General features: G+C 36.3%; 3 protein-coding genes across 4 annotated transcripts; all 3 read left to right on the top strand.

Moving 5' to 3' along the window:
- The first annotated feature begins 5,044 nt into the window (after nt 1-5,044).
- On the top strand, nt 5,045-18,031 carry snx6 (sorting nexin 6). The gene is made up of 14 exons (XM_039674026.2): nt 5,045-5,131; nt 5,265-5,315; nt 7,851-7,955; nt 8,074-8,184; nt 9,546-9,667; nt 9,889-10,012; nt 10,552-10,647; nt 11,167-11,272; nt 12,373-12,448; nt 12,536-12,575; nt 13,394-13,480; nt 13,981-14,140; nt 17,364-17,449; nt 17,535-18,031. The coding sequence occupies exons 1-14, from the start codon at nt 5,126-5,128 to the stop codon at nt 17,586-17,588; spliced, it is 1,224 nt and encodes a 407-aa protein (XP_039529960.1). The 5' UTR covers nt 5,045-5,125; the 3' UTR covers nt 17,589-18,031.
- A 652-nt stretch (nt 18,032-18,683) lies between these two features.
- eapp (e2f associated phosphoprotein) lies at nt 18,684-22,732 on the top strand. 2 transcript variants are annotated; one of them, XM_039674048.2, is made up of 6 exons: nt 18,684-18,846; nt 19,040-19,224; nt 19,319-19,426; nt 21,761-21,875; nt 21,949-22,074; nt 22,163-22,732. In XM_039674048.2, the coding sequence occupies exons 1-6, from the start codon at nt 18,776-18,778 to the stop codon at nt 22,479-22,481; spliced, it is 924 nt and encodes a 307-aa protein (XP_039529982.2). In that variant the 5' UTR covers nt 18,684-18,775; the 3' UTR covers nt 22,482-22,732. The 2 variants fall into 2 exon arrangements, with proteins under 2 accessions (XP_039529982.2, XP_088976288.1); XM_089120162.1 differs by having other exon boundaries at nt 19,313-19,426.
- Nucleotides 22,733-22,940: 208 nt separating this feature from the next.
- On the top strand, nt 22,941-24,894 carry sptssa (serine palmitoyltransferase, small subunit A). Its single transcript, XM_089120163.1, has 2 exons — nt 22,941-23,072; nt 24,561-24,894. Exons 1-2 carry the CDS (start codon nt 22,970-22,972, stop codon nt 24,662-24,664), a joined length of 207 nt encoding a protein of 68 aa, XP_088976289.1. The 5' UTR covers nt 22,941-22,969; the 3' UTR covers nt 24,665-24,894.

The following is a 24,894-nucleotide window of genomic DNA, read 5'->3' as shown; positions in this document are numbered from 1 at the left end:
ACGAACAAGCCTAGAAGCAATAGAGTGCCGAAGTGATGACGTCACTTTGCAGGACAACACGGAAGCTAGCGGTGCATGGATTCCCTCGATCGAAAAGCTATGCATTTTCCCCATAGACTTTTGGAAAACCGCATAAAATGAGATCTGTGTTTTGTCTATCAAGATAATCTTTACAAGTTAATCCAAAATGTATACATTTTTGAAGCCAATATAAAGTTTTTAAAAAAACACAAGCAGACACAATAAAGTTTAAAAATCCACAAGCAGGTTATAACTGGTGTGTTTTATGTCGTAGATCAAAACATGGAAATATTTAGAGGCTTCGCTCACCACAGACCTTATTTCAGGCGATTTAGCAAAAACCCACTCAAAAATCCCATTGACTTTAGAGCGAGGGATCCGGTAGTGCTAAAATGCTAACTCACTTCCGCGTTTTGGCCTAGAAAGCACTATTTACGTGACACCGTATTCAATTAAAAATGTGAAGGTTTTTATTGGTTTACCGGACAACCATGTTTTGGGGACCTGAAAACGATACAGTTATCTTTCCATGTAAACTACAAAAACGTGAATTGGTGAAAACGGTGATGTCATGTGCATGCGTGTAACATGTTCAGTCAAGGCGCCTAGTGTTTCTTTACAAAGTGACATCGCCAACTACTGGCCTGGCACCAGAATACAGCGTTTTTTCTTCTTTTTTTCGCAGATCCGCGTGAATCTTTTACTGTAAATGGAGGTCGCTTTGATAAAGCTTTTGCCTGTATGCAAAAAACGCAAAGGAAAAACTTTTCCGTTTTTAGTACATCGCTGTCGTGTCCCTAAAAGTCCAGAAAAACTAAACAGAAACCAAAACTGAATGTTACAGGTGTATTATTTCGATATTTCACAAGGTGATTAATAAAATGTTGTCCTATCCCTACCCCTAAACCTAACCCCACCCATAATTTATCAATTAAATTAGAGGGAATTGATAGGTGTAATGCACCAAACCCTGGTTTTTAGCCTAAACTTGACATAAACTGTAAACTTGTCCCTCAAATCTGATTGGTTTATTGGAATATTGTTCAAGATGTTGATCCAGGAACATGTTGTGGCTAGCGGCGCATGGGTTCCCTCGATGGAAAAGCTATGCATTTTCCCCATAGACTTTTGGAAAATCGCATAAAATAAGATCTGTGTTCAACAAAGAGTTGTGACCCCTACACGTTTTGTTTATCAAGATAATCTTTACAAGTTAATCCAAAATGTATACATTTTGAAGCCTACATAAAGCTTTTAAAAAACACAAGCAGATAGGCCTACAATAAAGTTTAAAAAACCACAAGCAGGTTATAACTGGTTTGTTTTATGTCATAGATCAAAACGTGAAAATATTTAGAGGCTTTGTTCACCACAGACCTTATTTCAGGCGATTTAGCAAAAACCCATTCAAAAATCCCATAGACTTTAGAGCGAGGGTACCGGGAGTGCTAAAATGCTAAATCACTTCCGCGTCTTGGCATACAAAGTGACGTTGTAACTTCGGCACTCTATTACGTTCACCAGTTAATTTGAACAAAAAATATCCATAATAAAATTAGAAATAAAACAAAACTTGACAAGGATGCATTTGTAGATCTCTACCCTCAATTAAGACAGCAAAAGATGCATCTATTTTGGGCCCACGTATAAGCTGGTTGGTTCTTAAAAAGGTTGTCAGAGCTTTTATGTCCACCGCTGTACGAAACAAAGTGCCTTTCATGTAAGCCCTGAATCTCTGTGTCTGGACAAGTGAGCTGAAAATAAACAAATGACCTCTCCTTGCACTCCAGTAGATTCTGTACTACTGAGTATTGATAGCTTGCTGCTGCAAAGCATGTGAGAATGTGCATCATGCTGTTAAAAACATTTCACAAATAATGTCAACTGGATTGGGTGTTCCTTCTGGTTGAAACAGGGATGGAGGAATTTGAGCAGAGATGAGGTGCAATCTTGAGTTTCTGAATGTTGTTTCTCAAAAAAAAGAGGAAAAAGACATTGAACTTCTGGTTTGCAGTGTTTCCGAGGCTTTTGGATGGTTATGCATGTGTCACGGTTTACTCTAACAGTGGCTGAAATTCATCGATAAACATTTTATGGGCATTTTAGTTGACTGAACTGTGTGATCAGTTGTTTTGCAATACATTTGTTGTCTAATGCAGTGCAACACGACCTGTAAAGGGGATATCAATGTTATTGAGTTGCAGGGTCACACGATTGCACTTCAGGACGAAGTTACTCAATATGTTATTATGATGTTGATGCATGCATCATTTCTCAATATGTTTTGACTTCATCCTGAACTTTTTGTTTAGTTGTTTCAACGTCCCATTAACAAAAAAGAGAAATACAGAGCCTACACTTCATATACTACAGTATAGAAAAAAGGGTTCATTGGGCTTCTATATGAAGCATAGGGTTCTTTACTCAATTCCAAATAACGTTTTTATGCTAAAAATGGTTCGATACAAAGGTTCTTTAGGCTATCGTTTATTCATATATTACATTATTCTTCAACATTTTGTTGTTGTAATTAAATTATTGTTTATTAAACTGTTAATATTACATTTTAGGAGAAAAACTGAAATGGCACTCTTCTGTGATGTTGATTAACTACATAAAATGATATAAATATAAACATTTTCTAACCTCCATATCTTGAATTTTGTGATCATTCACATGCATTCATAAATACAGTGTAGGGTCTTGATGTTTGAAAGGACAAAGCAAATGATAATGAATGAACCCAAAAGGTTCCGTATAGAACTTTTTTCTGGTTACAAAGAGGGTTCTTATTATTGAACCCTTAAAAAGTGTTCTGTATAGAACCTTTTAGGGGTTCCAAATACGGAGTGCTGATAGAACCTTTTAAGGTTCTATATAGAACCTTTTCTTCTAAGAGTGTAGTCAACATTTGAAGTGGATCAAAACCTTTCATCAAACTTATACTTTAATTTTGAACAATGCCTGTTTTTGGTCCACTTCCAATGTTGAACACTGTATTATTAACACCTGTCCATGTTGTTTTGACATTAATATATTGTGCAGCAGCAAAACAGCTCAAAAATAAAAACTATTTTGTACGTGGTCAGATACAATTCAATAAATACGCATAAATTACAAATTTGTTCCCATCCCATGCCATTAACTTGAATGCACCAAGGTTGATCTGATGTTATACATATTTGGTGTACAGAAATCATTATTTACTGTTTTATGATGGTTAGTTTTCTGGAGGTCCAACTTCCAAGATTTCAATACACTTAACCATTGGTTGATTTTTAGGTCTCTATACTGTAGTTCTTTCAGAAACTGCAAACTACTAACACGGGCCAAAGCAGTGAGCAAAAGTCAGATAATTATTGTATTATGTAATTGTGTGACAAATAATAATTCTGTGAAGATTCAGTTTGGCTGCAGTCTTCAGGTGACCATATTTTGATTACCAAAAACCAGGACACTCGGCAAACAGACACTCAAATGATACTTGAAGTTCAAAGATGCCTTATTCATTTCAATACATTTAAAGTAGGATATGCTTCCTCTGTATGGATAAAATGGTCATATTACAAGACACAAATTCAGATAGGCTTCTCAGAGGTTACTCAACATGTTTTATTATGACAGGTTTCAAAAATAATGAATGAAATAATGATAGAAATAATCTCTCTTCTGTATTAGAAAAATAAATAATAAATAACTAAAAGAAATGCCTCCAAATTGAACAAAAATAGCTCTCACAAACTTACAAAATATATTTATATCTTTAGTTTTCTTCCTCTTTATCCTGTTTTTTATCTTTATCCTTTGCCCATCTATATTTTACTGTAAAGCTGATCTTTCCCAGCAGTGTTTGGAGGACATTTTCATTCACCATATGTCTTGGGAAAACAGGACTGTTGGTCACCCTATGCAGTCTATTAAACTCATAATAAAAACTCACTGACTCGCACTGATCTATTAGTGGTGTGTTTTCAGTAATAATCACAGCATCACACAAACTCCGCCAGCTGATGAAGATAAACAGTTGTCCTTTCCATGGTTAAAGTCAGTTTGTCGCCCTCTATTGGCGAGTTGTCACATAAAACATAAGATTTTGGGAGTGAATATTTCATTCGTACGCCTGTAATGAAGTTATATAATCTCTTTATAAAATAATAATTGTGATATATCTGAATAAAAAATAAAAATAAAAAAAACATTAAAAGAGCAAAGTCAATATGATAGCCTATAACATAACAATTGCAATAAATAAGAATAGTATTATTATTAATGCTATTTATTCATAATAAAAACTGTTTACAAAGTGATTCACAAGAAATACATTTAGCATACAGCCATAATCTATATGTAGATACAAATAAACATAACATATTTAATTTAAGATTACACGAAGAATAAGAGTGAAGCCAAAAATATAATATAAAATGCACATTTCGATAATAATAATAACAATAAAAGCTATTCATTGTATTCATATAGTAAAAACAGTGTTCGCAATGTGATTTACAAGAAATATATTTAGTCTACATATGTAGATACAAATAAACATAACATATTAATAAGACAAAAAAGAAGGACTAAAGCCAAACATAATCTAATATAAAATAGTAATGCAATGTATTGGATTGCATTATATTATAATAATGTAATGCATATAATATACATTTCAATAATAACATAATATTATATTAAAAAGGTTAAAAAAGTTGTTTACGAGAAACATATTTAGCGTGCCGTACATGTAAACGTAGTTACTAATAAACATATCTAATAGGAAAATTAAAAGAGTAAATGACATACATTTACATAGGCCTAATATAATTAATATAATGTCTTTTATTATTATTATTATTATTAAAAGAAAGAAAGAAAGAAAGAAAGAAAGAAAGAAAGAAAGAAAGAAAGAAAGAAAGAAAGAAAGAAAGAAAGAAAGAAAGAAAGAAAGAAAGAAAGAAAGAAAGAAAGAAAGAAAACAATAATGTTTCGATTGATCAGTGTGTCGGTTTGCACTTGAACACTTGAAGCTCCACCTCTCAGATCTCCTGCCTCACTGACGTCACACACACTCCGCCACCGCCACATTCATACTCCACCCGCAGCAGCCATGATGGTGTGTGCTTTTCTCTCACTCCCTACACCTTCATCATTTACACCTACAATCCTCCGATGCATCGAGTAATAACGAGCATCTGTCGTCTTTGTATTCCGATCGTTCGTTCTGATATTTGTGTGTCTCTCCACAGCAAGAAGGGCTGGACGATGGTCCCGATTTCCTCTCGGAAGAAGACAGAGGAGTAAGTTTTTTTTCTTTTCTCATTTCTATTCTCTCTCTGTTCTTCTGCTGTTTGTTGTCGTGTTTGTAGTCGTGTAAAGGACGTGTGTGTTACTGCTGGTGTCACTGTGGCCCAGAATGTGTGTGTCCTATATGAGTCCGTCCGTTCACTTCCTCCTGACAAACCTCACACACAAACCCATGTATGCACAATGACTCTCTAGTCTGATGGTAATAGCAGAAACTAGGGCAAGAAGCCACAACACCACATCATGCCATTAACCATACACTCATATAGCTGGTTAAATAAGCCTGCTAAAGTTAAAGAATAATTGGTAAATGTGTTTGTTGAACAGCAGTTAGTCTCGGTCTCTGTCATCGTTTATAGGTTTGCTCTTGTGCAAATTCTCTGGTGAATATTACTGTTCCTTTAGTAGTCAAATTATGTGACATTCCTATTTGTATAAAACTGAAACATTATTAATTCATAATTAGGTATGAAAATTGTTACTTATGAACATTTTGGCTGATACCGATAATTTTTTTTATATTTGAAAGCCTATAACCGATATATTGACCTATAAATCTAAATCCAATTTTTTAAAACAAAAGTCTCACCATTAAAATCATCCCATGGCACAAGCTCACCATTAAAATGTTCTCATTGTAATGTTATGTAGCCTATATGACAGCACATGTTGCACTTAACGCTATATTTTCCTTTTTTCAAGTGATATTTCAAGCCATTCAAAATAATCCCTTATTTATCGGTTTTAATATATCGGCCGATACCGATATGGTGGCCGATATATAGTGCATTGCTTTTTATAACATTAAATGTTGCTCTATAATGTAACATCAAGTGATACAATGTTATTCTGCAAAATTTAATGGTTTGGATGAATTTATTTTATTAAGATATGCCTTCCCAGACAGCAAACTGACATTGAATCAACGTGGAAACGACGTCTCTCATGACATTGAAACAACGTTGATTTGCTCATCGAATTAACGTTGAACCAACGTCAGACGCGGCATTCTTCAAAGCTAAATGAAATCGAAAATTGGTTTGCTTTCATAACGTTGAAACAACGCGTTGATTTCAAGTTGATTTTCCGTTAGTTTTGAAAGAATGACGCATCTGACGTTGGTTCAACGTTAATTCGATGAGCAAAACAATGTCAGATCAACGTTGTTTCGATGTCATATTTCCATGTTGATTCAATGTCAGTTTGCTATCTGGGTTATATGCAGTACCATGGTACTTTGATACCATGCTACTGTGTATTAAAGGTGTTTCTATAAATACCCTGGTACTATCATAGTACATGTTATGAAAATCATGCTATATTGTCAGTTTTGTAGAAAATATGGCTTTGTAGAAAACCTGTAGGTTGCTTTATAATTAGAAATTAAATAATGTGTGAGTAACTAACCATAGTTTCTGCCAAAATACTTTTTAATACACATATTGTTTCTGCAATAGAGATCTAACTATTAAATATAATGTTATAGTTGTACTGTCAAACCTAACATTTCAGTGCTATGCTGTTTTGTTTTAGGGGTCGACCGATTATCGGCGCCGATATTAAGCATTTTTATGATTTATCGGTATCGGCCATTTTCAAAACTGATTTGCCGATAAAATAATTTTCAAATCATAGACACACGGAAACTCAAAGATCTCCACGGAAACCCGTCAAAATAAAAGTTTGGTTTTTCACAAAGCCCTAAAAATGTAATTTTTGTTAAACTGTAAAAATAATTTAATAAGTTTGATGATTTTAATTAATTAGAAATGCTTTTTGATTACTAACATTTTATTTAAACATTAAAATAGAGCCTTTAAGTTTTACAAAATGTTTACAGAATGCTGCTGGGTGCTCCCTGCACTTTTTTACAAGTTATTATTATTATTATTAATAATAACAGTTCTCGGATTCAAAGATAGGTTTAAAATCATTTAAAGAAAGTTTTTGTCAAAACCCTTTGTTATTCTTAATTTTGACATTAATTTACAGTTTTACACCAGACATAGACTATAACATATATATATATATATATATATATATATATATACGGTTATCGGTCTATTTGATCTGTAATAATCGGTATCGACATCGGCCCTGAAAATCACATTTCGGTCGACCCCTATTTTGTTTGAGGTTAAATATTTGTAGATGATTATGGACATGAAATGTATTTATTTTTATAAGTGAAATATATATTTTAGGTGATGTAACTGGTAACAATTCCTTTGAAGTTTTTCATCGTTGTTAATGTTAACTCTAACAAATACATTTTTGAAAGTGCAAACATTCTAGGTTTTTAGAATAGCATTGCACTTCAGTCACTGCTTGACATGTCATTCTTCTATCTAAATTCAAGTATTGTAACTGTTTTGAAATGAGATTAAACTTAATAGTTCTTGTGTTCTATTCAAAAACAGATAAAGAATGATTGTAATCGATTCCATCTCCTGTGGTCCTCATTGATTAGTATGAAATATGGATGCTGTTAGAATTGCAGTGTGTTTATTGGTGACTTGTTTTAATAGCCCAGGGCAGTGAATGTGGATCTTCAAACCGACGCCACACTACAGGTGGACATCTCAGACGCTCTGAGTGAGAGAGACAAGGTCAAGTTCACCGTCCACACAAAGGTACACGGCATCAACGCATAAAATCAAGAAGGATTGTGTTTGTGTTTTCAGCCCTGCCTCCAAAATCTACTTGCTGCATTCATTCATTAAATTATGATTTATGTTTTTTTTTTCCCAGAGCACTCTACCTAATTTCAAGCAGAATGAATTTTCTGTGGTCAGACAGCATGAAGAATTCATCTGGCTCCACGACTCGTTTGTGGAAAACGAAGAATACGCTGGTTATATTGTAAGTCCCTTTAAGTGTTTTGCATAATTATGAACTATGAACTAGGCCTGTAATCTTTCATTTGCTTTCCACCGGACGCTTGTTTGAACTGTCTGCGTCATGCTCTCTTCTTTTAAACTCTACGTCTTCATTATGTGTGTGTATGAGAGCGAACGCTCCAGCTGCTCTTGCCAAGACTGAAATCAGTGCTTGACTGTCCTTTTATAGCCCTGGTGTACATAAAATCTGTTGTCGAATGTCATTTTGTTGTAGTTCAGGTGCAAGAAAAAAGGGAAATGATCTTTGCCACAGTTTCCTATTTGGATATATTGGTTGAAACTATTGTTAAAGTAAGATAGTGAGTGATTTACTGGGATATTTGATGTGCTTTGCTATTTTTCCATGTCGTATTATGTGTACTGTTGAAAAGTTTGTGGTCATTAAGGTTATATATATATATATATATATATATATATATATATATATATATATATATATTTGTTATTCAGCAAGGACTCCATAAGGTTAAAATGGCTAGGTTAAAAACTGATATTATATTATGTACAGTTTGTGATGATATTAGCTCACTTTTTGGCAAAAGCTCGAAATAAAAACTTGTTAAAGTTATGCAAATGGCTTATTATTTGTACGACTACATCACAAAGAGCCGAGTCTTTAGATTGAAAACATTGAACTTTCATAAAGTGTGTAAATAATAGAAACACTGTTCAAAATGGCCTTTCTTTAACTGCTAATTTCATTTGTGAAGGTAACTACTCCTAATTACAAGAAGAAAAAAAACTGCTCTTAATATGGGTGTGTGACGGGGTGTGGAATGGGGTTTGGTCAAGGAATAAAATTTTTTTTTTTTGCTTTAAGCCCTGCAGGATGAAATTAGGCTACTTATTAAAATAGAAAACGTTTATATAAATAACTGTTAAATGTAAATGCTGCCTTGCTGAGCATGAAAAAAATCTTACCGACGTCAGACTTTTGAATGGTTATTGTTATTATTTTCATGTTATCTAATGAAATGGACAGGGCCTGCAGTTCCCTATTCTGTATTTTCATTGGCTTATTTTCTGCATTATTTTAAGTCCAAACAGGTCTGTCATGTAGTAGCATTTAATGTAGTTTAATCTGGGATACTCCGATTAATACTCAACAAAGAAAGAGTCATGTCACTGACTGCCATTAACAATATCATCAAAGCTGGCCTGAATTATTTATAGCACGTATCATTAGGACAACAGTGTGAGTGATTGCGGTTTTCATTCATTGACTGATGATGTTACGAATCCCAGAATTTCATTACCAATGCTGAAACAGTTTTGGGAATCGAAATGCCTCTTGAAAAGCTAACGGAAAGACTTTCCCTGTAGATTCCGCCTGCTCCTCCGAGACCGGATTTCGACGCGTCACGGGAGAAACTTCAGAAGCTGGGTGAAGGTGAAGGATCGATGACCAAGGAGGAGTTCACTAAGATGAAACAGGAACTAGAGGCGTGAGTTGATTTGTCTTCAAATCGATTGTTACCATGTTGTTCGTTACACTTAGTTCACCCAAAAATGAAAATGATCCCATAATTGACTGTGTGTATGCCATCCCGTGTGTACATGAAGAAAGTCATATAAACCTGAGGGTGAGTCAATTATGGGATCATTTTCATTTTTTGTTGAACTGACCCTTTAATAATAATAATAACAATATTATAATGTGTTGCAGTGAGTATCTGGCCATCTTCAAGAAGACCGTGGCAATGCACGAGGTCTTTCTGTGCCGTGTTGCTGCCCATCCCGTCCTGCGCAAAGACATGAACTTTCATGTGTTTTTAGAGTACAACCAAGATGTAAGTGTGACATTTCTTAAAGGAGTAGTTCACTTTAAAAAAACGTTTGCTGATAATTTACTCACCCCCATGTCATCCAAGATGTCCATGTCATTCTTTTTTCAGTTGAAAAGAAATTAAGGTTTTTGATGAAAACATTCCAGGATTTTTCTCCATATAATGCTTTGGGAATAACGAGCTATATTCCCCTATAATTCCTCTATAATGCTAGTGGGAATTAGAGGGTGAACAAAAAATTTGTATATATTAACCATTTAATTGTTTTGTTTTTTAATCCAATGAATTAAAATGATTAAATGTTACTCATTTATTTTTCTCGTTTCATTTGAAACTTGATGCACACAAACCAAAAGGTTTTTATTCATAGCAAATGTGAGAAAAGCTTCAGTTGAGGTTGTGCAAAGCAGTTTTTTAGGCAAAACAACCCCCATATAGAATATAATATAAGTGTCCTTCTTGCATTTGCCAGTAGGTAAAAATAACATTTCCGAGCATTTTGATTGCTCATTTGACCTTCAATTTGCCTCTTGAAATTACAGCTGAGTGTACGAGGGAAAAACAAGAAGGAAAGGCTGGAGGATTTCTTCAAGAACGTGGTGAAGTCTGCAGATGGGGTTCTTGTGGCAGGAGTGAAGGTCAGTTCAGTCAGTGGACTTCTCATATCATGTGACTGTTTTATGTGACTCTGCTTTAGAAACAAGGGGGAGGAAAGGGAGGCCACGATGACAACCACCTTTCTGAGAAATGATTTACTTAGGCTTGAGCTTCTTTGCGTTTAGCTGTGTGTTGAATGATAGTTTATGTCTCTCTGGTGAATGCTTCACTTGTAGTGGAATGCGCATTCACCAAAGTCTTCTTGGAAACGCATATAGTCAAAAATAGGATTGTCACGGTTCCTAATTTTCAAGAAAGTTGCACTTTTTTTCAGGATTCTTTGATGAACAGAAAGCTCAAAAGAACAGCATTTATTTGAAGTAGTTTTGTAACATTAGAAATACCTTACTGTCACTTTAATGCATCATTGCATCTCTTGCAAGTTCAAATAATTTACGTAATCAAATAATATAATTTCTTTGTTCGATTCACCTCGTAGAATTGTCCAATTTATTTATTTGTGTTTTGCGTTTTATGGATTTATTTCTATTTCATCACAGGACGTTGATGATTTCTTTGAACACGAGAAGACATTCCTATTAGAGTACCACAACCGTGTCAAAGACGCATCCGCCAAATCTGATCGAATGATCAGGTCTCACAAAAGTAAGTTTCTCTTTTCATCACACATTTATAGATGCTTGCGGCTCACATGACCGTGCAGAGTCAAGGATAAGGCAAGGTCAAAGTTCTCCAGTCACAGGAAAGTGTGTGTTATAGAGATAAATGATAACAATGCCTTTGCCAAAAGCATTTCACATGCATGCCTGAAAAAAGTGCTTTGGATGTTCATTTTTTGATAAAACATTTTTTAAAAGGGGTCATGAACTGGCTTTTTAAATTTTATTATATTGCTGTATGAGGTCAACTTATGACGTTCGCTTGGTTTTTACATTCAAAAATATCTAAATGAATAAGTAACAGGCTATTTTGTACCCTAGTTTTGAGCCTAGCTGAAAAACACTCGGTTTTTATGGGCGTCTCGCACTGAAGACTTGGAAGTAAACGCCCACTCCTGTGAGTGGATAACAGTTTTGCATATTATAATGAGTTTCAACTCACTCGTCGATGCTCTTGAGGGAAATTGTTTTGAAAACGTCCAATGTTGTAAAATGGCAACCGGAATCATTCGCCCATACATGCTCGACCGAGAGTCTGTGTGTTGCACAATGTTTGTCATCACAAGGTAGGCCTATGTTATTTAGCTATGCGTGTAATGCGTGAGTCGGTGGGCGGGGCTAAACCGGCCGTGTTGAAGTAGGTGTTGATCTTCTTCTGCGGGGGTGGTGTTTTATCCTCTTTGTCGTCATAGTTCCCCACTTTGAGTCGTTTGCTGAGGCTGGTGTCAATAAAAGCTTTTTTTGGACTAACAAGGACGTTTTCAGTTCTGAAACTTACAGGATATTCTTATAATATGATGACATCTTAGATGTCAAAAGTTGTTTTAGACATTTGAACGCAACACTTTTTATTAATGCAGATTTATTCTGAAATGTGTTTTTGTCATTCAACCATTTTCTTGCTTCACGCGTCTTTCCAATTCCGAGCCAAATGTTTTGCTTTTCCTTGTGTGCCGTGAGTCTTATTGGCACAACACTGAAACATGATCTGGAAAAGCAGAATGCTGTGAAACTGTTAAGTCACTGAATGTGTGAAAGACTGACAGCATTTCCTCATCTAGAGATCTGACAGGACGTGTGTTTCAGGTGCGGCGGATGATATCAACAGAATCGCCTCAACGCTGTACACCTTAGGGACACAAGACTCCACAGATCTGTGCAAGTACGACGTCCATTTCCACATGTAGCTCCACAATTGACTGTTAGAGCCTCTTTTTATAACTTGCTTTTTTTGGTCCCTTCTTTACAGATTTTTCCTGAAAGTATCAGAGCTTTTTGAGAAAACACGGGTAAGCATTTCCAGTATTATAACATCATTTTTATATAAATGCACGATTAATCATTCAAAGATCGTGATCTCACTTGAAACATCCATGCGATCTTAGTCATAGATTAGCCTGTTGAATTGTATTTTCAACCACACTATCATTTTTTAGTGTTAGAAATATTCATATCACTGGGATAAGAGTTTATAGTTCGTGTATAAACTCTGATTATCAAAATAGAGTAAATCACTTTTTAAAGGCATAGTTCACTTTGAAATTGAATTTTTGATATGTTTTAGCTTAGCTCAAGGGCATCCAAGATGTAGGTGTCTTTGCTTCCGCAGTATTTTCAATTTTGATATTTTTAGGTCAAACCGTTCTTGTCTGTCAGTCATATAATGGAGGTCTATGGTCACCACCTCAAAGAGCATGCACAGAGAAGTCCAAATTAAACATGATTTAATGACTCGTAAATGTAAGTACACATTGATGGCCTAAGACACGAAACGAGCGGTTTGTGTGAGAAAACGAACAGTATTTATATTGTTTTACCTCTTGTAACCACAGTCACGTCCAAGTAATCTGAGGGTGCAGGCGTATACGATATAAATACTGTTTATAATTTATAATGATCTTTTTTTTTATTTTATTTTTTTACTTTTTAAATATATTTTGTAAGCATCTTATTCTCTGAGGTAAAGAAAAGTTCATTTTGTCATTTGGTGTTATTCTACCCTCAGCAGTTTTATTCAAAATGAAGGCAGAATTTGATGAATCAAAGAGTTAGTGAGTGTAAAGTCACACACTACTTCCCCTCACCTGTTTTCAAACTCTGTTTGCAGAAAATTGAAGCACGCGTAGCGGCCGATGAGGATTTGAAACTTGCCGACTTGTTGAAGTACTACCTCCGAGAGTCGCAAGCCGCTAAGGTAGAGACGTGTGGTCAGCATGTTGAACTGACAGCTGCTCATTAGAGGTCATTCCTTCATTAGACAGTGATCTGTTAATCTAGCTGAACCCTGGGATACAATGTAATTGAGCTACAACATTGATTCTGACTATTCGTACCGCTTCCTTTTACAGTACAGTACTTACAGTGTACTTACAGTGTACTTACCTAGAAAGTACTGGCTAAGATAAGTTAAGTACATGGAACAGGGTTAGTACTAGTTATTACCCAGTAATTGTAGTTACTAAAATAAGTACATAGTATTTACATGGGTAACTGGACTGTAAAAGGAAGCATTACCTCATTTTACACCAAGCCAAAACAGGGGAACAGTGACCTCTTGGACCATAAGATTCAGTTTTATACAGTATTGATTATTTGTTACCCTGAATTACCTAGTTATTGCTTTCTGAAACCATTATAAATGCTTTTATATTATACAAGTTTCTTTAGTTTTAACCTGCATTATCTCCTCAACAGGACCTCCTGTACAGACGAGGAAGGGCATTAGTTGATTATGAGAATGCTAATAAAGCTCTGGACAAAGCCCGAGCTAAAAACAAGGACGTCCTCCAAGCAGAAACCACACAGCAAGTGTGCTGTCAGAAGTTTGAGAAAATCTCTGAGTCTGCAAAACAAGGTACTTCATGTATATATATATATCCTTCAAACAGTGACTTCATTACAAAACCAATGGATGGTTTTACATAGTTTCCTAACCAGCTGCAGCATAACAAAAGCATCTCTTCCCTGTAAATCTTCCTTGTAAACCCGCACAGGAAATTGATTGGACTGTTAATTAAATCTCATTGGTCCAAAACATGGCTACACAGATCTGCACATTTTAAAGATCGCTTCTGATTGTGTCAATTCACACTAATCGAGATTTGGAGTGAAACACCTGGTTTAAAACCACAATAATTGATAAGTATGGTGTAGGGCCTCCTTTTGCGGGCAGACAGCATCAGTTTGTCTTGGTAATGACAGATAGAAGTCCTTCACAGTGGCCAGAGGGATTTTAAGCCATTCCTCTTCCAGAACAGCGGTCAGGTCTCTGTGATGCTGGTGGAGGAAAACGTTTTCTGTCTCGCTCCTCCAAAACACCTCAAAGTGGCTCAAAAGTATTTAGATCTGATGACTGAACAGGTCATGGGAGATGTTCAACTTAAACAAACCATTCTGTCACAAGTCTTGCAGTGTGTTTTGGTGCATTATCACACTGATACTCTCCACCCCCTTCAGGGTACAATGTTTGAACCATTGGGTGCACAAGGTCCTCCAGAATGGTTCGGTAGCGTCCATCAAGCACAGTAGGGAATGTCATGAATGATATTGCAGCCCAAACCATCACTGATCACTCTGGGCAGCAAAAGTCCGGGTGTTAAACCTCTTTGTGCTTCTCCACACTGTAACTCCCACTGATCTGGGAAAGACAGTGAAAGTGGACTCATCAGAGAACAATACGTTTCACATTGTCCACAGCCCAAGATTTCTGTTGCATTGAAACCAACATTTGGCATTAGCATGAGTAAGCAAAGGTTTAACTAAAGCAGCCCAACCATGAATATTGTGGAGTTATCCCTTTCAGACAGCTTCCTCTTGCGTCAAAGCCTCCAACACTATATTGGCCAGTGTTTCAGTTTCATTGTCCAGCCCCTCTATTTGCAATGCAAATTTCACGACATTTACACGCGTGCGGATCATGATCTGGTGTTTTCAGAGTCTCAGAGCACTTTAAAAGTCAACAAAGGAGAAGCTTTAAAGTTGTGATAAACTGGAAATAACGACAGTTTGTTTTTCTTTTGTGTTCTGGCGTTCATCTGAGGGAAACGGATTACCACAAGGAGTGAATGTAGGGCGGGGTGGGAACTTGCATGAATCGGTTGTTGATCGGATTTTGAAATGTGGACATTGCACTCAAAAGTGAAGGCTGATGAATGTGAGCTTGCAGAATTGGGGCTTAAACTGTGTTGATTAAACATTATAAAAGCATGGATAACTTGTTCACTATAAGACCTATATTATGCATTTACAGTGGGGCCAAAAAGTATTTAGTCAGCCACTGATTGTGCAAGTTCTCCGAGTCCTCCTTTTCATCATAGGAACACTTCAACTATGAGAGGCAAAATGAAAAAAAAAAAAAAAAAATCCAGGAAATCTCATTGTAGGATTTGTAAAGAAATTATTTGTAAATTATGGTGGAAAATAAGTATTTGGTCAATTACAAAAGTTCAACTCAAAACTTGGTAACATAACAGTGACAGAGGTTAAATGTTTCCTGTAAGTCTTCACCAGGTTTGCACACACTGTAGCTGGTATTTTGGCCCATTCCATGCAGATCTCCTCTAGAGCAGTGATGTTTCGGGGCTGTCGCCGGGCAACACAGACTCCACAAATTTTCTATGGTTTTGAGGTCTGGAGACTGGCTAAGCCACTCCAGGACCTTGAAATGCTTTTTTATGGAGCCACTTCTTCGTTGCCCGGGCAGTGTGTTTGGGATCATTGTCATGCTGGAAGATCCAGCCACGTTTCATCCCCAAGGCTCTCACTGATGGAAGGAGGTTTTGGCTTAAAATCTCTCGATACACGGCCCCGTTCATTCTTCCCTCAACTCGGATCAGTTTTCCTGTCCCCTTTGCAGAAAAACAGCCCCAAATCATGATGTTTCCTCCCCCATGCTTCACAGTAGGTATGGTGTTCTTGGGATGCAACTCTGCATTCTTCTTCCTCCAAACACGACGAGTTGAGTTTTTACCAAAAAGTTCTATTTTGGTTTCATCGGACCACATGATATTCTCCCAATCCTCTTCTGGATCATCCATACGCTCTCTGGCAAACTTCAGACGGGCCTGGACATGAACTGGCTTAAGCAGGGGGACACGCCTGGCACTGAAGGATTAGAGTCCCTCTCGGTGTAGTGTGTTACTGATGGTAGCCTTTGTTACTTTGGTCCCAGCTCTCTGCAGGTCATTCATCAGGTCCCTCCATTTAGTTCTGGGATTTTTGATCACCGTTCTCATGATCATTTTGACCCCACGGGATGAGATCTTGCGTGGAGCCCCAGATCGAGGGAGATTATCAGTGGTCTTGCATGTCTTCCATTTTCTGACAGTTGCTCCCACAGTTGATTTTTTCACACCAAGCTGCTTGCCTGTTGTAGATTCACTCTTCCCAGCCTGGTGCAGGTCTACAATCTTCTTCCTGGTGTCCTTCGACAGCTCTTGGGTCTTGGCCATGGTTGATTTCGGAGTGTGAATGTTTGAGGCTGTGGACAGGTGTCTTTTATACAGATAACGGATTCAAACACTTGCCAATAATACAGGTAACGAGTGGAGGACAGAAGAGCTTCTTGAAGAAGAAGTTACAGGTCTGTGAGAGCCAGAAATCTTGCTGGTTTGTGAGTGACCAAATACTTATTTTCCACCATAATTTACAAATAAATTCTTTAAAAATCCTACAATGTGATTTCCTGGATTTTTTTAAATTCTCATTTTGTCTCTCATAGTTGAAGTGTACCTATGATGAATATTACAGACCTCTCTCATCATTCTAAGTAGGAGAACAAGCACAATCAGTGGCTGACTGAATACTTTTTGGCCCCACTGTAGATAGGTTTCTGTTTTCCACCAAAGACAAAATGGCGGCCAAATTGTTTTGCAGATATATTCTCCCAAGTTGCGCGGCACTACTTCACACAGAAGTTTTGTATTTATTTTCGACAGAGAATTTTTTTTTTGTCATTTTGTGGTGGAAATGTTCTCAAACTGCTATTAACCTAAGATGATTTTTCAATATAAAGATAAAACGGCTATTTGCTTATTAAATATTCATGCTCCGTTGTCCTATGCTTGATTTCCCTTTAGAACTGATAGATTTCAAGACACGGCGAGTAGCAGCATTCAGAAAGAACTTGGTGGAACTGGCCGAGCTGGAACTCAAACATGCCAAGGTTTCCTTTTGCTTTATACTGTAATGCTTCAATGATTTCAAATCCATCGATGATTTATTGATGATATGCCCTGATCTCTCCCCAGGGGAATCTACAGTTGCTGCAGAGCTGTTTGGGGGTCCTGAAAGGGGACACTTAGATCCTTGAACCAGGTTCTCCATATAGGACTTTCCCTGCTTTGGTCTCGTCTTCATTCGGAAGATGGAGGAGAGAGCATACCTGGGGTCAGTTTGTCTAAAGAGACGTCTGTACTTACCACTACCAGAGACACCATACTCCCTCCACATCCCCCCTAAAAGTGAGGCAGTCCACTGTGGAAGATCAACCGGTCCACACAGCACAAGATATACGACTTCATTTAATCACGCATTTTTAACTTTTGATTGTTAATTGTTTTTCACTACTTCACTCTCGTTTCTGTAATTTTTGTCCAGTTTGTTTTTCTGTTCCGTTTCGCTTGTTTTTGTTTTTCCTGTTGTAATCTTTAAAATTAGTTTTGGTGATCTGTGTGTGGATGCTGCTCAGATATCTTGTTCAAGTTGAGCTGATTGTTATTACAATTAAAGTGTATGGTCACTCAAAGCCTTGTACATGTGTAAGTTTTCATCGTATAGCTATGGAGCCTCGTAATCAAACTAATTTTCTGCATTTTCTCATTTTTCCATTCCTAACAAATAATGCTTCAGTATGTTTGCCTTAAAATGTAGATTAATATGATATTGTTAAAAAAATTATAATACATGAATGCATTTTTTTTTCTCCAGATTTTTTTTTTTAAGTGCACTGTATATGAATGTTGTTTTCTTATTCACAATATGTGACCAAAGCTTCCGTTTATTCAGATGGAGGAATGCTGACATAAACGCTGGTGAAAAATGATAAAATGACCATGAAAAAAACAAACAAAAAATAAATGATGCTGTTTACTTAAAGAGAGTTTTTTTTTCAATCTGAAAAGAAAAACTGATGGTCTAAATTAACTGGGGGGAATTAAAGGCAGTGTTCGCTTTTTGATTTCTTTAATACAATCTAATTGCCCCTTTAAAAAAACCTTAGTGTGGGAGAACTTTAAATAGCCTATAATTAATAAAATTGCAAGATTAAAGTACATTCACAGCAATTTATGGCCATAATAATACTAATCGGATATATTTAAATAATTATAAAGAAATAGTTGTTTATTTGAATGGCTTTTATTTTGACAGCTTTATTTTGAAAGTAAAAAGCGTGACCCGGAAATAGTCTATAACTCGCTTTCCTGTGTTTGTAAAGTCATATGAGAAAATCAAAAACACGTTTTATTTGCGCTGTTTTTTACTCGGAAAAATGAATCGAAAAGATGATTATGATTCATATGAGATTGAAGAGCCAAGTGACGAGGAAGGAGCCCAAAGCAGGTACGTAACAGAAAACATTAATTTGAATATCTCGTGTGTGTAACGTTTCACATGTAAACAAACAAATGTGAACGACATCAACTAACGTTAGATTATATATAACGTTAACGTTGCTCTATGAAGAGCTCTTGATAGAAGATGGCGATCAGACTGAGAGACAGGCAGATCATTGTTTTCTGCTTGTTTTTCTCAGTTCAGAGGATGAGCTGGATATTCTCCTCAACGGGACTCCGGATCAGAAGAAGAAGCTGATCAGAGAGTATCTGACGGGGGAGAGCGAGTCCTCCAGTGGAGATGAGTTTGAGAAGGAGATGGAGGCAGAGCTCAGCAGCACCATGAAGAGCCTGGAGGGCAGCTGGACAGCATCTGCAACTCAAGGTGTCATAAACACGCATGCATGTTGCTCTTTAAATATAACAATTACAACTGTAAATAACCTCAAATAAATTTTGATTTAATATTTAAGTTGCAGGTCAAACATCTGGGACCAGTGACAACTCTTCCACAGCAAACAAACAACCGAACCAGGAGTATGACAGCATTTACTTTGACTCGGACTCGGATGATGATGACAAAGCTGGTAATTATTCAAAAAGCAAAAAGAATAGTGTTTTCAGATCACTAATAATAATTACAAAATAATATTTTCCTCTTCCTCTTAAAAATACATTTTTAATGGTTTATTTTTTTGTTTCATTTCTTTTGTTGCATAAAACAAAGGACGTTCACTTCAAAACAGTTAATATTAAAGGAGTAGCTCACTCTTAAAAAAACTTTTGCTGATCATTTCCTCACCCCCATGTCATCCAAGATGTCAATGTCTTTCTTTCTTCAGTCGAAAAGAAATTAAGGTTATTGATGAAAACGTTCCAGGATTTTCCTCCATAAAATGGACTTCACTGGGCACCAAGAAACGGTTCAAGGTCCAAAAGATAGTTTCAGTGCAAATTGCAAACTGTTCAAAGGGCTTTAAAATAAAGGAATCTTTTCCTTAGTCAATTTGTTCATTTTGTTTGTTGAATGAACCAAATGACACGAAAAAAGATTTGTTCATTTTGATAAACGAGTTCAAACAGGATAGTCACGAACGCGCATCACAGAACAGAGCAAGGCGACCATTTGAGCTTATAAAACTTTAACTTTATTTTTTATTTTTTAATGAGCGATTGTTTCGCTTGATAAGACCCTTATTCATCGTCTGGAATCGTTTAAAGCCCTTTGAACAGTTTGCAGTGAAAATGTCTTTTGGACCTTGAACCGTTCGGTTACCAGTAAAGTGCATTATATGGAAAAAAATCCTGGTATGTTTTCATCAAAAACCTTAATTTCTTTTCGACTGAAGAAAGAATGACATGGACATCTTGGATGACATGGGGGTGAGTAAATTATCGAGATGGTCCTCACTGCGGAACATGAAATCCATGGGGAGGAGTCGGATCCAGATCCAACTCCTCCCACCTTACATACACCTAAACCTAACCAACTCCGCCCCCTGATCTCTAAACCCACCCCTAATCCCTAAACCCAACCCTAATCCTACCCATCTCCACCCCTTGGATCGTGATCCGACTCCTCCCCGTGGATCTCATGTTCTGCATTGAGGTGCTACTGAAATTATCAGCAAAAGTTTTTTTAATGTATGTGTAATTGTGATTTTGATTTATAGGTTTTATAAAAATTTATTTAAATCCTTAAAGCAGTTGAAAAAGACGAATGCCTTAAAACTCTTTAAATTACATATAGCTTAATCCACTTAGGTTTAATTTGTTATCATATGCTTTTATTTTGGGGGGTATTTTTCAAGTACTTTTTAAGTAATGATTTTTTGTGTGTGTGTGTGTGTGTTTGTGTGTGTATATATATAGTTGCAATCAAAATTATTCAACCCCCTTGACCTGCAAGCAGTTTTGCTGCTGAGAACAAAATTTTATGAAAACAGTTCAACAAAGGCATCAGTAAACTATAATAGAAAGTTTATTAATACACATTTGGGGGATTTTGAGAACATAAAGTTGATTAAAAATGGAAAAAAAATCTTATTGTTTTTGAACATTCATGTACAAAACTATGTTTATATATATATATATATATACACACACACACACACTTACACACAAGTAAGTGCCTTTCTGTCACCTCTCTTCTAATCTTGGCCCATTCCTCGCTTAAAAGCTTTCAGGTCACTAATAATCTTTGGTTTTCACGTTACCACTGCTCTCTTCAAATTCCACCAAATATTATCAGTGCGATTAAAATCTGAAGACTGTACAGGCCACTCAAGAACATATGACTGATCTAAGCTTCAGTAGATTTGGATGTATACTTTGTGATGGCTGTCCTGCAGAAAAGTCCATTGATTCTCAAGCTTTTGTGTGTGCATGTCCTTCGTACAGTCAAGATTTCCACTTCCTGCAACAGTGAAGCACCCCCATAACAACCTTGTGTGTGACCGTTCTTCTGCTCAGAAGCTTTGGCTTTCTTTTCTTTTTTTTTTTTTTTTTTGCATCAGACATACCGCTTATTCATTGGTCCAGAAAGTTCCAGTTTGGTCACATCACTCCATACTCCATACGTCTACCCAAATTAGTTTTAGCATATTCAAGTCACCCTTTTATGTTATGTTATTCTTGGTCATAAATTGCACACGCCAAAGATGTCTAACATGAAGGCCATGCTTGTACTGAACCATACCATACAAATAAGTGACTTAAAAACAACAGCGTTTAATAGGGGTTGAATAATTATGACGGCTGTATTACAAAAAATCCTATAACTCAAAAGCATTACATTTTATATTGGGGCGAGGGATTCCATTTATGCTGCTTGATTTTTTTTTGTTTATGCTGCTTGGATTTCTTAAATAAAGGTAAGAAAATAAGCAGTTGTTAATATGGAATATGGTCTCCTGTATCAGGCAGCTCTCAGGGTCGGAGGAGGAAGCAGCGCTCTGTACAAACAAATGATGAGCTGTTATACGACCCAGATGAGGATGATCGGGACCAGGCTTGGGTGGATGCAAAAAGAAAATCGTAAGTTTGACTCGCTAAAAAAATTATGACAAATGGTTGTGATGTTCAGAGCTTATTTGCATTTTTGATACAGATACAGACATCAGAGACGGTTACCTCCGTCAGCAAACAGAAAAAACAAAGCCCAGGCTCATCCAAGCAGTGACGCCGTCCTCAACTGTCCCGCCTGTATGACCACCCTCTGTCTGGACTGTCAGAGGTACGGCCTCTCTGATTTCATTTTGCACTGCGAAGGGTATTTCATAACTAATCACTGAAGAATCAATAAAACATTTTTCAACCCGCAGACATGAGAAATATCGGACACAGTACAGAGCAATGTTTGTGATGAACTGCACTGTGGACAAAGAGGAAGTGCTGCGCTATAAAACCACCAATAATAGAAAGCAGAAGCGGCACAGGAAGAAAGCTCGCCAGGAGTCCACGTCCGCACCAGCAGAGGCTGAAATGGAGTGCGACTCTGGTCTGACTGACGCACGTCTGGCGGGAATGGATGAAGAAGAGATGTATCACCCGGTCAAGTGCACAGAATGCTCCACTGAAGTGGCTGTGTATGATAAAGATGAGGTGTATCATTTCTTTAACATCCTAGCAAGTTACTGCTAAGGACATTTACTGGACTGGATATCCCAAACCACAGGCTTTGCTTGGTTTGATGTAGCGCATCAACTGGCGCATCTAAAGATATAAAAGTTTTTGTGCGGGTAAAGAATGTGGTTAGAAGGGGGTTTTAATTTATAGGGTTTTTATTTGATTTATATGCTGTAAAATGTTAACACTTTATGTAAATTGCATTTCACATTTCCATAAAAGTTGTTCTATTCCCCCCTTTTATTAAATTGTATTTGTATACTCGGTAGAGGGCGTGGGATTCAAATTAAACAGATACTTTAAATTATGCCTTCTTAAAAATATGACGGCATCTTTTATATATGCAGATATGTATATATAAAAAATCACGGCTGCGCGTCATCACGCTCAGTTTTATGTGCGTGTGGGACTTTTATTTTGATAGTCTTAATTTTTTTTCAGCACACGGCTTTTATTTTTTTCGATCTGTACCGGAAGGGAGCGGTGGGACCACTGGACGCAACATGGCGTTAGGAGATGCCTGGAAACAATTATCGTGGTTTTATTACCAATATTTGCTTGTAACAGCTCTGTATATGTTGGAGCCTTGGGAGAGAACTATCTTCAGTATCCTTTTTTCATAAAATACAGAGTTTTATGAGTGTATGGGACAATATTTAAGGAGAGTTCTTTCTTCCACGCAAGGTAACTTATCAGGTTGTTTCCTTACTATTCAAGTGTGTCGTTTACTTAACGTTACCTGTCTTACGATTCATTAATAAGTTCAGGTAAAGATATGTTTTTATATTATATACAAATATATCGTTTACTTACCTGTGTCGTACGATTCATTAATACCAAAGACACACACACACACATATATATATATATATATATATATATATATATATATATATATATATATATATATATATTTATATATATTGTATATAGTATAAAAATATTTTATGTATTTTCAACTGATTCATTACCAACCAACATTGACTAACGTTTCAATTAAATTCATCTGACCTCTCAAACCTACAAGTTATGAACTGGTGAAGTAACGTAGTCCTCGTGGGTGTGACGTGTTTTAAAATGAAAATAACCGACACATCATGATTCATGACCTGATTTTCAGGAAGACGATTCTAGGAACTTAAACCTGATTGTAACCAGTTTTACTTGCCAAGTTACAGATTTTCGGCAATGAAAATGAAAACATTTTAAAAAATGAAAACATCACGTGGTCGCGTGAGGATTCGTCGTGTTAGTGTTGTTTGCTCATCGCTAATATTTTATTTCTTGCAATAAATAGTTAGACTTCACCATCATTAGCACAACTGTTTCCAACATTGATAATAGCCGTGTATCATATTAGCATATTAGAATTATTTCTAAAGGATCATGTGACACTGAAGATTGGAGTAAGTTCATGAAGCTGAAAATTCAGCTTTGACATCACAGAGATCAATTACATTTTAATATAGAAAACCATTTTTTTAAATTAAATTAATATTTCACAGTATTACGTTTTTTTCTTCTTCTGTATTTTATGATCAAGTAAATGCTTTGATGTTGATGAGCAAAGAGTCTTTTTTCAAAAACATTAAAAATAATAACGTTTCCAAACTTTTGACTGGTATTGTATATTGTAAGAACTAAGAATGTTAAAAAAAATGTCCTATATTTGAATTTACAGCCAGTAAATAATTAATGCTTAACACAGACAGTATTTATAACAATAAATACATTTTTATTAGTAGTTTATTATAATTCCATTAAATGGTCTATTACTTGTCAAGAAATTGAACAGACTTGACTGAAATTGTTTATCAACCTTTAAAATGCAATTTAATACCAGAAGCATTTATATTTCATTCAATTGTGCCTGTGTATTTATAAAGCCCAATGGGTCATATGAAAAATTAGGTATCATTTTGTAAGCGTTCAAAGCAATTTTTTTCAGTGCTCCATTTTAAAGCAATACTCTACCATAACCTCTAGTGTGTGTAATTGGGAAAAAATTGTGCTAAATACCAAACATCTATTAACAAATGTAACATCAGTCATGTTTTCCTTCTGCAAAAATAGTTTCCTTAATAAGAATACCAGATTCTCTCCTGATCACAGTGGCAGCGATGGCCGTCTACACTGGTTATGTGTTCATGCCCCAGCACATAATGGCTATATTACACTATTTTGAAGTGGTCCAATGACGTCATCTCCCATACTCATCGGGTTGCCCGAAAAGCAATCTGCTCTTGAACTGTTCACCACCATGTGACTAGGTCTGCGATTACTACAAACAAGGACACGTGTGTATGTTGAAGGAGACCAATTTTGAGGAGTGTGATAAAGGCATGTGTAATTATGTGTGTGTGTGTGGGATATAAGATCACAGTCTGCTACTCCAAAAGCACACTGCCCTGTCCCTGATTATATTTTT

The sequence above is a fragment of the Pimephales promelas genome, chromosome 15 (assembly GCF_988280905.1).
Source record: "Pimephales promelas chromosome 15, fPimPro1.hap1.1, whole genome shotgun sequence".
In the NCBI taxonomy this organism is placed as follows: domain Eukaryota; kingdom Metazoa; phylum Chordata; class Actinopteri; order Cypriniformes; family Leuciscidae; genus Pimephales; species Pimephales promelas.
Note: the sequence above shows the minus strand (reverse complement) of the source record. Positions and strands in the feature narration are given on the sequence as shown.